The sequence below is a fragment of the Sapajus apella genome, unplaced genomic scaffold (assembly GCF_009761245.1).
Source record: "Sapajus apella isolate SASKATOON/1434 unplaced genomic scaffold, GSC_monkey_1.0 scaffold596, whole genome shotgun sequence".
Lineage (NCBI taxonomy): Eukaryota > Metazoa > Chordata > Mammalia > Primates > Cebidae > Sapajus > Sapajus apella.
Genome location: NW_022437522.1, coordinates 2,121 through 15,939, shown reverse-complemented (window position 1 = coordinate 15,939; position 13,819 = coordinate 2,121). Strand labels below are relative to the sequence as shown.

Here is a 13,819-nt window from a genome sequence, read left to right as displayed (position 1 = left end):
GTCACCAGGCTAGAGTGTAGTGGCGCCAATCTCAGCTCACTGCAACCTCAGCCTCCCGGGTTCAAGCAATTCCCCTGCCTAAGCCTCCCAAATAGCTGGGACTACAGATGCACCCAGCTAATTTTTTGTATTTTAGTAGAGATGGGGTTTCACCATGTTGGCCAGGATGGTCTCGATCTTCTGACCTCATGATCCGCCCCCCTCAGCCTCCCAAAGTGCTGGGATTGCAGGTGTGAGCCACCATGCCGGTCTAATTTTTATATTTTTAGTAGAGACAGGATTTCACTACATTGGTCAGGCTGGACACAAACTCCTGACCTCACAATCCTCCCACCTCGGCCTTCTAGTCCTGGTACTACAGGTGTGAGCCACCGGGCCCGGCCGACTTTTTTTTTGAGACAGAGTCTTGTTCTGTCACTAGGCTGGAATACAATGGCACAATCTCGGCTCACTGCAGCCTCTGCCTCCCAGGTTCAAGCCATTCTCCTGCCTCAGTCTTCCAAGTAGCTGGGATTACAGGCACCTGCCACCAAGTCCAGCTAATTTTTGCATTTTTAGTAGAGATGGGGTTTCACCACATTGGCCAGGCTGGTCTCGAACTCCTGACCTCAGATGATCTGCTCACCTTGGCCTCCCAAAGTGCTGGGATTATAGGTGTGAGCCACCGTGTCTGGCCATGACTATTATTTTTCAGGGCTGGGATGCTTTAAAGGTACTTTTTTTTTTTTTTTTTAAGGAAAACATAAGAAACACACAAACTACATTATCTGAATTCTGTCCATGTACAGGAAGACATTCTTAAAATATTTTAAAAGCCCCTGATTTTAAAGTGAACAGGACCTTTCAAAGGCATTACAAGCCAGGTGTGGTGGCTCCCGCCTGTAATCCCAGCACTTTGGGAGGCCAAAGTGGGCAGATCACCTGAGGTCAGGAGTTCAAGACCGGCCTGACCAATATGGTGAAAACCCATCTCTACAAAAAAAAAAAAATACAAAAATTAGCCGGGTATGGTGGCGTGCGCCTGTAGTCCCAGCTACTCTAAAGGCTGAGGCAGGAGAATCGCTTGACCTCAGGAGATGGAGATTGCAGTGAGTGGAGATCGCACCACTGCACTCCAGCCTAGGCAAGAGAGAGACTCTGTCTCAAAAAAAAAAAAAAAAAAAAAAAGGCATTGCAAGTTCCTGCTGATTTACTGCTCTATGTCCTCACCCTTCATGGCCACTGAAGGTTCTACATGTCTAACTCATTTTCACAAATGCAGCACTTTTGTCATATTGTAGAGTTAAAAGAAATAGGATCCCAGGAAGGAGGTAGTGAAATATTATAAACAAGAAATAGGGCAAGGGTGGGGGAAGAGAGAGCATCAGGAAGAAGAGCTAATGGATGCTGGGCTTAATACCTGGCTGATGGGGTGGCCTGTGCAGTAAACGACCATGGCACACGTTTCCCTATGTAACATATATGCAAATCCAAATCCTGCATATGTACGCCTGAATTTAAGATACAAGTTGAAAGAAAGAAAGAAAGAAAGAAAAAAAAAGCAAGCACTCTAGGTGACAGTCTCAGTTTCACTGATTCACTGGGTAACCATGGATCAGTCTTCTTGACTCTAAGTGCCCAGTAGAGGTAATTCCCAAGACGCCTTCCAAAGAAAATATTTTGCTACCAAATCAATTTGCTTTTTTTTTTTTTTTAAAGGTGGGGTTTCACCATGATGGCCAGGCTGGTCTTGAACTCCTGATCTCAGATGATCCACGCACCTCGGCCTCCCAAAGTGCTACGATTACAGGCGTGAGCCACAGCGCCCGGCCCAATTTGCTTTCTTAATGATTTAGCAGACATGATCTTGGTGAATATATGAAAACTATATAATTACAAGTATTCACAGGAAACCTGGTATTTGCCTATCAGTTTCAGAGCCCATGAAAGTTTAAATGAGTCTAATATATGGTTCTTTAAAGATCTACAAACCAATGTGTATTTTGGAAAAGCTAGTTATTGCGTGAGGAGGATAGGCTCTAGAAGGTGAGCCTTTCCAGTATGTGCTGTCTTTCACATTTTATTCGGTGCCCACAATGAATTCGGAAGCTGCTGTGCAAAAACCCGGACAGGCCAATATAGCAAGATGGTTTTCACCGCCACTCCTCCTATCCTTACATCTCTTTTCAAACTGTTCTAGAACCCGATAAAAGATCTCCAGAGAGCAGCGCCAGTCAGCTGCACAAATGCCTGTATGTTACAACAGAGACAGACATATCTGGGTTTGTCCAGCTCTTCCGAGCAAGAACGGCCTAATCCGGGCTTTCCACACTTCTAACAGGCTCGAGACCAACCAAACGCCCGCTGAGACGCTGGAAGCACCTCGTGAGGGTCCCCGCCTGGCCTCTCCAAAGCAAACGCCCACCTCTTCCTTCAGTCCCCTGGGGGCGATCGCCCTGCCCCGCCCCCGCCGGCGCCGGCCCGCCCTGACCTCCTCGAACTGCTCGCCAGAGCCGCCGGCTCCGCGAGCCTCCAGCAGCTCCCGGAACTGCTCCAGAGTGACAGACTCTTCGCCGCGCCCCAGCCGCTCTTCCAGCCAGCGAAACAACGCGCCGCGGTGCCTCGACACCAGCGACTCGCAGGGGGGTGTGGGCAGCAACGCAGCGGCCGCCTCCCGCAGCCGGGCCGGCTCCAGCAGCGCCGCGGCGGGTGGTAGCGCCGGAGCCGCGAGGCCCGGGCCGGGGGTCGTGCCCGAGACCGTGGCCCAGTCCTGGTGGGGGCCCCAGCCCTCGCCCCCGGCGGCTGCCGCTTCGTCTTCACTGCTGTGACTCGGAGCGTTCCCCATGGGGTCTCCGTCTTGGGCGCCCGGCTCTGCAGCCGCTGCCGCCTCCCCGCCTCGACCTGTCAACCTCCGACAGCAGCCGGCGGGCGGGGACTGGCAGGAGACCGCGGCTGCGGCTGCGGTTGCGGCTTCCGGCTTCCTGGCCGTCAAGCGAGGACCGCTGTCGCAAAGATGCCGTCATGTAGGTAGGCGGTCTCTAGCAGCTCACGACAGCTAGGCGGCCGCGAAGAGAGCAACCTGGATTTCCCAGAGGACTAGTCCGTCTCAACGTTACGTCATTCCGCAGCCTCCGCTGCCGCCATCTTTGTTTCGGCAGACAGCCTGCAAGCCAAGAAGTACGAGAAGGGCAGGGCGCCGTGGCTCACGCCTGTAATCCCAGCCCTTTGGGAGGCGGGTGGGTCACCAAAGGTCTGGAGTTCCAGACCAGCCTGACCAACGTGGTGAAACCCAGTCTCTACTAAATACAAAAAACTAGGCGGGCGTGGTGGCGGGTGCCTGCAATCCCGGGAGAATGTCTTGAACCCAGGAGGCGGAGGTGACAGGGAGCCGAGATTGGGCCACTGTACTCCAGCCTGGGCGACAAAACCGAAAATTCTGTTTTTAAAAAAAAAAAAAAAAAAAAAAAGGAAGTACGAGGAAAAAGTCGGAGTCAGACTGAGCTTTTCGCCAGAGACAGGAATACAGAGAGCGAGAGAGAGGGAGCGCGCCGATGACGTCACTGTCGGCGTCTCCGCCATCTTAGTTTTGGACCGAGGGGCGGCAACTTCGGAAGTGCGCTGCGGGTGCGGTCGTGGAGATGCTGAGGCTTGGAGGCCGCGGGGTTTTGCTGGCCCTGGCCGTAGCCGCAGCAGCGGTGATGGCAGCACGGCTTACGGGCTGGTGGGGTCCCCGCGCTGGTGTTCGCCTTTTCATACCGGAGGAGCTGTCTCGCTACCGCGGCGGCTCTGGGGACCCGGGCCTCTACTTGGCGTTGCTCGGCCGTGTCTACGATGTGTCCTCCGGCCGGAGGCACTACGAGCCTGGGTCCCACTACAGCGGCTTCGCAGGTATCAGCGACGTTACTCAGGCCTTGGCCTCCGCCGGCGCGAGCCGGTAGCCACCTGCGCGTCGTTGGTTCATTCATTCTTCATGTATTTTGCCCCCCACGCCGCATCCAGCGAACCCGCGCGCGGCCAGGACTGAGCTGCACCATCCTTCTGGTCTCTGTGGCTCGGTCGGGACTATGGCCAGCTCTGTCATTCACCACCGCCTTGCGTAACTGGTGGAGAAACGTGTCTTCTGTCTCTTGTTACCCATTACCCACCGTCGGAAGCCCGAGGATACGGGCTTTGTCCCAGACTTCTGTGGGTGCTCTCAGGGCACAGATAAATGAGATTCCGCCCCTACCCTCACCGTTTCCTTACTGATTCCACCCATCTCTTCCTTATGCCCGCATCCAAAGTAATCTTTCTTACCCCACCCCCTTAGCATAGTGTTTTCACGGTTCATCCATGGTTTGTCAGCATGTATCAGTACTTTATTCCTTTGTGGCCCGTCATGCAGTACATTTGGTCTGAGTCATTCTTGCTTCTAGTACAGATGCACATGTTTGTCTTTCTTAGAAAAGATTGAGGTTAAGGCGCTGGTCTTGCTGGGTGCAGTGGCTCATACCTGTAATCCCAGCACTTTGGAAGGCTGAGCTAGGCGGATCGCCTGAGTTCAGGAACAGCCTGGCCACCACTTTGGGAGGCTGAGGCAGGGGGATCACGAGGTCAGGAGTTCAAGACCAGCTAGGCCAAAACGGTGAAACCCCGTTTTTACTAAAAATAGGAAAATTAGCCGGACATGGTGGCAGCGCCGGTAATCCCAGCTACTCGGAGGCTGAGGCAGAGAATTGCTTGAACTCGGGAGGCAGAAATTGCAGTGAGCCAACATTGTGACACTGCACTCCAGCCTGGGGTGACAGAGTGAGGGTCCATCTCAGAAAAATTAGCTGGGTGTGGTGACAGGTGCTTGTAATCCCAGCTACTGGGGAGGCTGAGGCAGGAGAATTGCTTGAACCCAGGAGGCCAGGGTTGCAAAGTCAGCCAAGATTGTGCCACTGCACTCCAGCCTGGGTGACAGAGTGAGACACTGTCTCAAAAAAAAAAAAAAACATTCTTGAGTTTGTATGGTGTCAGCCATTTACGACTGGATCTGATGGAAAGTTCTCTCCTACAGGCCGAGATGCATCCAGAGCATTTGTGACTGGGGACTACTCTGAAGCAGGCCTTGTGGATGATATATCTGACTTGTCATTCTCTGAGATGCTGACACTTCAAAGTTGGCTTTCGTTCTATGAGAAGAATTATGTATGTGTTGGTAAGTAGTCCACAGTTCATACGTGTCATGTGATTGTCTTGGAATGTTTTTAGGGGCCTGAGATTTTTTAGGGATTGGGCTCAGGGTTAAAATCTGGAAAACAGCCATGGATTTTTTTTACTTTAAATTCGAGTTGTTAGCAAAGGGCTGAGCCGTCCAGAAGGAGATGCATGGGCACCTGTTTCCTCCACTCCTGGCCGTGGGAGAGGGTTGCTGAGCTGTGTGCTTTGGCCTGGCTGCAGTGCAGCCAGTGGCTGCTTGCACCATCCTTCAGCAACGAGCTCCAGAAGGGCAGCTTCCCTGTCTCACTGTGCTCCATGCAGCTGGCTTCAGCATGCAGCCGGGAAGGCGTGTCGCCTAAGTGTATGTTTCGACAAGTCACCTTTTATTTGGTCCTCTGGGAGGAGAGCAGCTTCCGGAGTAAGCTGTTTCCCAGGTGGGAGGTATGCTCATCAGACCTCTGTGGAGGGTACTGCACTTGCTTGCTACTTACTGCAGGTACATGAGGGACTCACTTCTCCAGTGGGAAGACACTGAACTGTGCCCTAAACCAGAGTGTTAAAGACACTGGCACTAGGTCCAGCGCAGTGGCTCACATCTGAATCCCAGGACTTGGGGAAGCCGAGGTGGGTGGATCACTTGAGATCAGGAGTTCGAGACCAGCCTGGCCAACGTGGTGACACCCCATCTCTACTAAAAATACAAAAATTAACTGGGTATGGTAGTGTGCACCTGTAATCCCAGCTACTTAGGAGGCTGAGGCAGGAGAATCACTTGAACCCAGGAGGCAGGCAGAGGTTGCAGTGAGCCGAGATGGCACCATTGCACTCCAGCCTGGGCAACAGAGCAAGACTCCGTCTCAAAAAAAAAAGAAAAGGAAACCAACGAAAGACACTAAACACTAGATTTCTTCACGAGCACCCGCAGCTGGGATGTTTGTCCCCCTTTCTCCCATCTGTCTGCAGCGCTTACCTCTCACTGGAGTCCTACTTGGACATGACTGACTTCCTGAGGAAAAACTATCGTCACTTCATCAAACTACGTCTAGCTTGGAAGAATTCTCTCCTTAACGCCTCTGAATTTCTGCTTCTGTCATTACTGCTTGAACTGCCTTTTCTGAGGACCTTGGCATTTTTATTAACACCTCTGCTCCCTCCACATCCAGTTAGTTGAGGCTGCTTCGTCACATCCAAAGCTTGTGTCCATCCGTTGTGGGCCTCTGCCTTTCTTCATTTTCTCTCATTCTGCTCAAGGGCATTCTTGAGACCACAACCCTGCCTGCCATCGAAGGCACTAGCCTCTGCTCACCTGCGCTTCAGAGGGCTCGGTTCTTCGCTTTCCCAATGAACTTGCCAAGCCAAGGTTGAAACATTATTGGGTTAATAAAAGAAAACCCAATAGAGAGAATAAGAGCTGGTTGCAGTGGCTCCCGCCTGTAATCCTAACACTTTGGGAGGCCAAGGCAGGTGGATCACTTGAGATCAGGAGTTCAAGACCAGCCTGGCCAACGTGGTGAAACCCTGTCTCTACTAAAAATACAAAAATTAGCTGGGCGTGATGGTGGGCACCTGTAATCCCAGCTACCACGGAGGCTGGGATAGGAGAATTGCTTGAACCTGGGAGGCGATGTTGCGGTGAGCCGAGATCATGTCACTGCACTCCAGCCTGGGCAGCTGAGCAAAACTCTGTCTCAAAAAAAAAAAAAAAAGAATGGAGTCCAGGCCAGGCGTGTTGGCTCACGCCTGTAATCCCAGCACTTTAGGAGGCAGAGGTGGTTGGATCACTTGAGGTCAGGAATTTAAGACCAGCATGGCCAACATGGCAAAACCATATTTCTACTAAAAATTAAAAAAAAATTAGCTGAGTGTGGCGGCACACCTGTAGTCCCAGCTACTTGGGAGGCTGAAGCACAGGAATCACTTGAACCTGGAAGGCAGAGGTAGCAACCAGCTGAGATTACATCACTGCACTCCAGCCTGAGTGACGGACTGAGACCTTGTCTCAAAAAGGATAGAGTCTCGTAAATGGGCAAAGAATGCCAGGCCAAATACTTGATCTAAGATTTGGGAGCACACTTGAAGGTTCCTGGTGTGTTTGGTGTGGCAGGTGAACTGGCCTTGTTGCGATGATGTGTCGTGTGTGAGGTTGAGGTGGGGCATGTGGTGGGAAATGCCTCAGGGTTTTCGTTGATGTTGGGATCTTATTGAATACCTGCTGTTCAGAAGTTACGGTTTCCATCCTCGGAGCAGACCAGGGATGAGTTGAGTATAGTTCCCGCCCCCGTTAGCTGATTCTTTAGGGTAGGAGCCATGTTAGGCTCTTTGAGGTCACCAGAAGCCCTCAGGGGATGAAGCTTTATTGTAAAGGCACATACTGAAGTGAGGACAGCCAGGAAGCCATCTTGGCAGCCACCTGGCCAGGCCTCAAGGGAAAGCAAGATGGCCTTGGTTCTGCTGTGGACACAGGATTGGCTCGGAGACACAGCCAGCGGTGATTGCCGTTCTCATGACACAGCTTCTAGAACTCCTTTGTTCCTCTGCTACTGCTGTCCTGGCCTTGGGTCTCATGTGGAAAACTCACCAAGACAGGCTTGTCACCATGTAACACAGACATCCTAACCCCCGCAGTGGGAAGTTCTGTGCCAGGCCAACTCATAGACTGGAGGCCTGTGACTCGGGCCCTGTTCCCTTCCTTTATTCATCTAACAAGTATTTAAAATGAATGTTCTGTGCTAAGCTGTTTTGTTTATATATAAATATAAATAAAAGTGCAGTGGTGCGATCTCAGCTCACTGCAGACCTCAGCCTCCCAGGTTCAGGTGATCCTGCCTCAGTCTCCCAAGTGGCTGGGACTACAGGCGTGCGCCACCACTCCCGGCTCATTTTTTCTGTTTTTTTTTAGTAGAGGGTTTCACTACGTTGGCCAGGATGGTCTTGATCTCTCGACCTCGTGATCCACCTGTCTCGGCCTCTCAAAGTGCTGGGATTACAAGCGTGAGCCACCACGCCTGACCTATATTTATATATTTTTTGAGATGGAATCTTGCTCAGTCACCCAGCCTGGAGTGCAGTGGCGCGATCTCGGCTCACTGTAACCTCCACCTCCTGGATTCAAGCAATTTTCCTGCCTCAGCCTCCTGAGTAGCTGGGGTTATAGGCATGCACCACCACGCCCAGCTAATGTTTGTATTTTTAGTAGAGACGGGTTTCACCCTGTTGGCCAGGTCTCGAACTGACCTTAAGTGATTCACCCGCCTCAGCTTCCCAAAGTGCTGGGGTTACAGTTGTAAGCTCACTGCACCTGGCGCTAAGCTGTTTTCAGTACTGGGCCTCACTAGTAGAGAGAGGCGTATCATAAACAGGTAAACAGATTGAACAGCTCCAGGTAGGACCATGCATGAAACTGTGATGTGGTGCATGTCTGGGAGTTCAGCACCACTAGAGCAGTTGCTCAGGAGTGGCTTCTGGAGAGGACGACCATGAAGCTGAGACTGGGCAGGTGAGCAGGAGGCAGCATATGGGGCTGGACAAGAGAGTTCCAGCTCAGGGAAGAGCAGCGCCGAAGGTGGGGAGGGGGGAAAGCATGGCCAAGAAATAGACAGGAAGCCCATGAGCTGGAGCCCACTGTGAACGAGGGAGGAAGCGGCTTGATAAGAGGCTGAAGAAGTAAGTAAGTAAAATGGGTACAGGACCTTAGAGGCCTTGGTAAGAAACTTGGATTTTGTCTGTATGCTTTAAGAAGCCATGGGAGGGTTTTGATCAGACGTAGGAGCGACGTGGCATGATCCACTACTACTCTCTTGTCTGTGGGACATGCTTGATTCGTGTCTTTTTGGGGTTTTATTGATCTCACTCTTGTTGCCCAGGCTGGAGTGCAGTGGCACAATCTCAGCTCACTGCAACCTCCACTTCCCGAGTACAAGTGATTTTCCTGCCTCAGCCTCCTGAGTAACTGGGATTACAGACATGGGTCGCCACGCCTGGCTAATTTTTGTATTTTTAGTAGAGATGAGGTTTCTCCATGTTGGCCAGGCTGGTCTCGAACTCTTGACCTTGTGATCTGCCCACCTTGGCCTCCCCAAAGTGCTGGGATTATAGGCATGAGCCACTGCACCCAGCTGTGATTCATGTTTTTAAACGATTCGCCAGTTGTTTGATGGGCAGAGAGCTCTAGGAGGGCATGAGCTGAGGCAGAGAGAGCAGCTGGGAGGCCACTGCCACCGTCCGTGGTTTGGAGGACGGTGGTGGCGGTGGAAATGGAAAGGAGTGAACAGAATCAGATCTGTTCAGAGGAAGGACCGACAGGATTCTCTGATGGGTCGGACGGCAGGGAAGGGAGCGTGCGTGTGGATGCCGAGGAGGAGGAGTCAGCGCCAAGGCTCCTAACCCCGGTAGCAGGCTAGAGGCGAAATGGATTTGGGAAGGTCAGGGAGGGCGTTGGACTTGAGAGCATGTGCTGAATCTCAGGTATGCTGAACATATTTGCCACTAGAATCGAAGTTGCAGCTAGTCCTTAGGGGCTGCCGCCGCCTCGGTGGCACCTCCCTGAAGTGCTTCCTTTCTCCTACCCTTGTCTGTGGCAGGTGATGCCTCTGAAGGCCGTCTGCGCCTCAGGACTGGGGCACATTAGAGCCCTGCACTGAAAGAACTCATGTATTTTTCGTTCTGGTCTCTAGGCTGGTGGACCACCTGCTGGCTGCCGCCGTAGCTTAGACTTTTACCAATGCTGATGGGTATTTTGCAGCCGGGCACAGTGTGGCTTACACCTGTAGCCCCATCTGCTGCAGAAGCTGAGGTGGGAGGATTGCTTGAGCCCAGAAGTTCAAGGCTGTAATGAGCCATGACCATGCCTGTGAATAGCCACCGCAGCAGTATACAGCCTGGGCAGTATAGCGAGACCCATCTATAAGAAAACATTCTGATGGGCATTTTAAAGGAAAGCCAGTTTTTACTCAGTCACATCCCCGAGGGGAGAGCATGGGCTTGGAGCCAGATTCATTTACTAGCTTTGTATACCACCCCAGGGTTTTTAACCTCCAGTCTCTCTCCTGCACATAAGGAATATCATAGCAGTGATTTCTCTCTCAGGTTTATTGGGAGGATTATTGTTTGGTAAAGTGCCAGTGTACTGCCAGAGACTGAGTTAATAAACGACCTGTAGAAAGCAGAATCATTTGTTGCTGGGGGAATGGAGCTGCAGAAATGTCAGCCTGCCTGGGCGTGGCGCTCCTGCCTGTAATCCAGCACTTCGAGAGGCTGAGGTGGGAGGATCACATGAGCCCAGGAGCTAGAGACCAGCCTGGTCAACAGAGTGAGACCCTGTCTCTATTATAATAAACATTTAAATGTTAGCCAATACGCTCTTCATTCATCAAACATTCATTGAATACTCACCGTGCGCTCCAGGCTCGTTGGAGCATCGGTAAATGAACCACACGTGGTTCCACCCTCAGGGAACTGTTGTCCGGAAGTGAGAAAGATCAGGTGATTTCTGTACTAAAGGACTGCACAGCTAGAACAGGGCTGCTGTTGTGCGCAGCCTCGTAGGATGTTGAGAGGCGGGTATGCCAGGCACCAGAAGTTCCTGCAGGCCTGAAGCTGGAAACCCTGGGAACGTGTGCTTTCCCAACCTGCCTCAGCCGCTGAGTGTGTGTTCACGCCCCCCTCTCACTGTTACTCTGACGTCTGCCTTGCTGTCTTCACAGGAAGGGTGGTAGGACGGTTCTACGGAGAGGATGGGCTGCCTACCCCGGCACTGACCCAGGCGGAAGCTGTGATCACCAAAGGCTTGGAGGCAAACCAGCAAGAGCTGGAAGAGAAGCAGACGTTCCCGCCGTGCAATGCGGAGTGGAGCTCAGCTAGGGGCAGCCGGCTCTGGTGTTCCCAGAAGAGGTAAGCATGCTCCCTTCTGTTCTTTCTGCCTGTCACAAACCCACCTTCCAGGTCATCCTGTCTACATTACTCAGTGAATTCAGGGACTGGATGGTTAACCCCTAGAACTTTTTCAAAATTCTGATAATCATTCCCAACCTCACCTGCATATTAGATCTGGGGAACGGCAGAAATGACGGCTGGTCAGACCTCACTCCAGCCAACAGAGTGAGAATATTAGGGTCGAGACTTGGACTTGAGCCCTGGGCATTTTTATTTTTTCCAAATTCTCCAGAGATCCTGCTGACACCACCTCCGCCCAGGAATGAGGAGGCACAAGCCCAATTTCTTGCTTTCTCTGGCCCGTTCAGCCGTCCCCGGGTTTGGTTTCCTATTTGACAGCACAAATCCTGGCTGTCTACAGGAGAGACAGGCGAGGAGGTGGGGACAGCACGTGCAGGGATGGCTTCTGCTGCTGTCTTCAAAACAAGGTGAGCCGGCGTGGTGGCACACCTGTGGTCCTGGCTACTTGGGAGACCGAGGCAGGCAGGTCGCTTGAGTTCAGGAGTTGGAGTCCAGCCTGGGCAACATAACAAAAAAAGTCACAACAGCAGCAACAATAACACTGCAGATTTGGACTTCTCAGCCTTAAGTGAGGGGAGCAATGGCAAAGGTAGCAGGGAGGAAAGCCCCTTCTTTCCTGGCTACTAGCTTTGAAGAGACAGCTTCTCCAATGTCATCATCTCAAGAAAGGGGAGAGACTGTGAGATCCTGGCCTGCTCACCTCATGGAGAGAAGCTGAGATACGGGGGGGCCTTCCTGTGACCCAGGCCTGAGTGCAGGTGGCCCAGAGAGCACTGGTCCTCCAGAGGAGGCTCCAGGAGGCCTGTGTGCATTCAGATGCTCGACTGCACCTCTGGGGCCTGCCTCCTTTTCCCTCCCCGCTGTCTGCTGAAGCCCTTCTCGCTTTCGTGACCGAGGAGTTCAGGCTCTGCCTTCCCGCAGAACCCTCCAGAGCCGCCCCGGGGAATGGAGGGCCCATCCCTGTGCCTCAGCTCAGCTTGTTGCTTTCTGTTCACTCGCGTGTGTCCCCCATTAGACTGGGAGGAACAAGTGCCAAAGGCAGGGGCCAGGCGTGGAGTCAGGCCACCGAGGATGGCATGGAGGCTGGGTGGAAGGGGAGGCATTTGGTGACAGCCTTATTCTTGGTAAGCTAGAAGTTGGGTGTTTCTCACGGGCTGGCGGTTTCTCTGACAGCAGTCGGTCTGCTCGCAGGCACTGGAACCTGTATGAGGCATCAGTTCCAAGAACCTCATTTTCCTTTTTCAAGGCCTGTGAGTCCTTGAGAGACTGAACCCAGAACCCTGAGATGAGCTAGGTCCCTCTGCCCGAGGTAGGAGGTTGCTCAGGTGATGTTGGGCCAGAGCTGAGTCCTCCATGTCTGAAGCCTGGCGCCATCAAGGAGTGGACCTGTCGGGCACAGGCCTGCTTGCAACTACACCATGTGCCAAGGGCTTCCCAGAGAAGGCCGACTCAGGTGACCAGGGCACAGCGGCCAGTTGCCCACCCCCACCCAAGTGCCCCAGAGAGGAATGTGAAGACACTGGCCAGTGCTGGGTTGTAGAGGGGAAGGAGGAAGCCACACCCAGACCCTGCTTCTGAGAAGCTCGCTGGCCAGCAGGGAACTTTTCCCAGCTGCTAGCAGCAGTGCAGGCATGTGGCGCAGCCTCCTAGGATGGGCAGGGCAGGGCTAGGGTGCAGCGAACGGAGCCGTGGGCTCTGCCCATGGCCTGGGCAGGCTGGAGGAACTCAGGAGAGAGCATGAAGGCTCGGGCTGAACGCCGTGGCCTGCTGCCTTGGGAGACACTCCTGTGGGCTTCTGCTTTTCACATGGCCTGGCTCACAGCTTCCTGCTCTCCCCTGCCCAGAGACTCATGAGTTCTCACATTTAAGAAGTCCTCTTTCCATCTGTCCATAGCGGAGGTGTGAGCAGAGACTGGACTGGTGTCCCCAGGAAGCTGTATAAGCCAGGTGCTAAGGAGCCCCGCTGCGTGTGTGTGAGAACCACGGGCCCCCCTAGTGACCAGATGCCGGACAGCCCGACACACAGAAATCGTGGGGACTTGGACCACCCACACTTGGCGGAATACACGGGCTGCCCACCTCTCGCCGTCACGTGCTCCTTCCCACTCTAAGCGGAGACTTTCATGTGGCTGACACACAGAGCTCTGCTGAGAACTTGAGCATGCCCTTGACATGTGTGTGGCCTGGGATGGCCCCTGGCGTGAAACAGGAGGGTCTGGAAGGACTCTGGTTGTATTCTGCAAATGTGACTCTTGCCCCTCTCCTTGGCTTAGTGCCATGGGGCCCGAGGGACAGCCCAGCCACCTGCCTAGTACTGGTCAGCGGCTCACCACTACTCCCCTCAACCCACTAGTCATCTTCCTCAGAGCCTGCAGATGTCAGTGGGCACGGCTGTTATCAGCTGAATTTGAACTTGAATTTATTCCCAAAAGCCTGCTGAGCTGATCATAGCTGGGCCAATACAGTAAGAGGCAATCATCACTTAGGATGGCTGATTCTGGAACCGGGAAAGCTTTTACTTACATGGATACAGCAAATCCAGCAACAATTTAAAGCAGAGGCATTTTCTCTCCTTTAAGGACTTAAAATCAGGTGTGGTGTGTTTTCAAAGGAGAGGTCTGCATTTTGAGCAAAAGGTGGTTTCCCAGCTCTGACAAGGTAACTGGTTAGCATGACATTACTTTGGGCAAGGCTGCAGACTTCA

At 52.9% G+C, this 13,819-nt stretch overlaps 2 protein-coding genes across 2 annotated transcripts in view; one reads left to right on the top strand and one right to left on the bottom strand.

Annotated features, from left to right (window-relative positions):
- The window catches only part of LOC116546107 (zinc finger ZZ-type and EF-hand domain-containing protein 1-like), a 27,476-nt gene extending 23,918 nt beyond the window's left edge, over positions 1-3,558 (bottom strand). Inside the window, exons 1-3 of the mRNA XM_032272453.1 lie at positions 3,541-3,558; positions 3,096-3,142; positions 2,471-2,981 (exon numbers count right to left, since the gene is read on the bottom strand). Of these exons, the coding sequence (XP_032128344.1) occupies positions 2,471-2,981; positions 3,096-3,142; positions 3,541-3,558 (576 nt within the window). The remainder of the gene's footprint in view (positions 1-2,470; positions 2,982-3,095; positions 3,143-3,540) is intronic.
- LOC116546106 (neuferricin) lies at positions 3,390-13,819 on the top strand. Its single transcript, XM_032272452.1, has 4 exons — positions 3,390-3,867; positions 5,021-5,161; positions 10,866-11,052; positions 13,010-13,819. Exons 1-4 carry the CDS (start codon positions 3,618-3,620, stop codon positions 13,224-13,226), a joined length of 795 nt encoding a protein of 264 aa, XP_032128343.1. The 5' UTR covers positions 3,390-3,617; the 3' UTR covers positions 13,227-13,819.

What these genes read in the sequence shown, in the direction of transcription:
- LOC116546106 (XM_032272452.1), top strand. Translation starts at nt 3,618, where the DNA reads ATGCTGAGGCTTGGAGGCCGCGGGGTTTTGCTGGCCCTGGCCGTAGCC. An exon ending in CCACTACAGCGGCTTCGCAG is followed by an intron (nt 3,868 to 5,020) that starts GTATCAGCGACG and finishes TCTCTCCTACAG; the next exon opens with GCCGAGATGCATCCAGAGCA. An exon ending in CTCTGGTGTTCCCAGAAGAG is followed by an intron (nt 11,053 to 13,009) that starts GTAAGCATGCTC and finishes ATCTGTCCATAG; the next exon opens with CGGAGGTGTGAGCAGAGACT.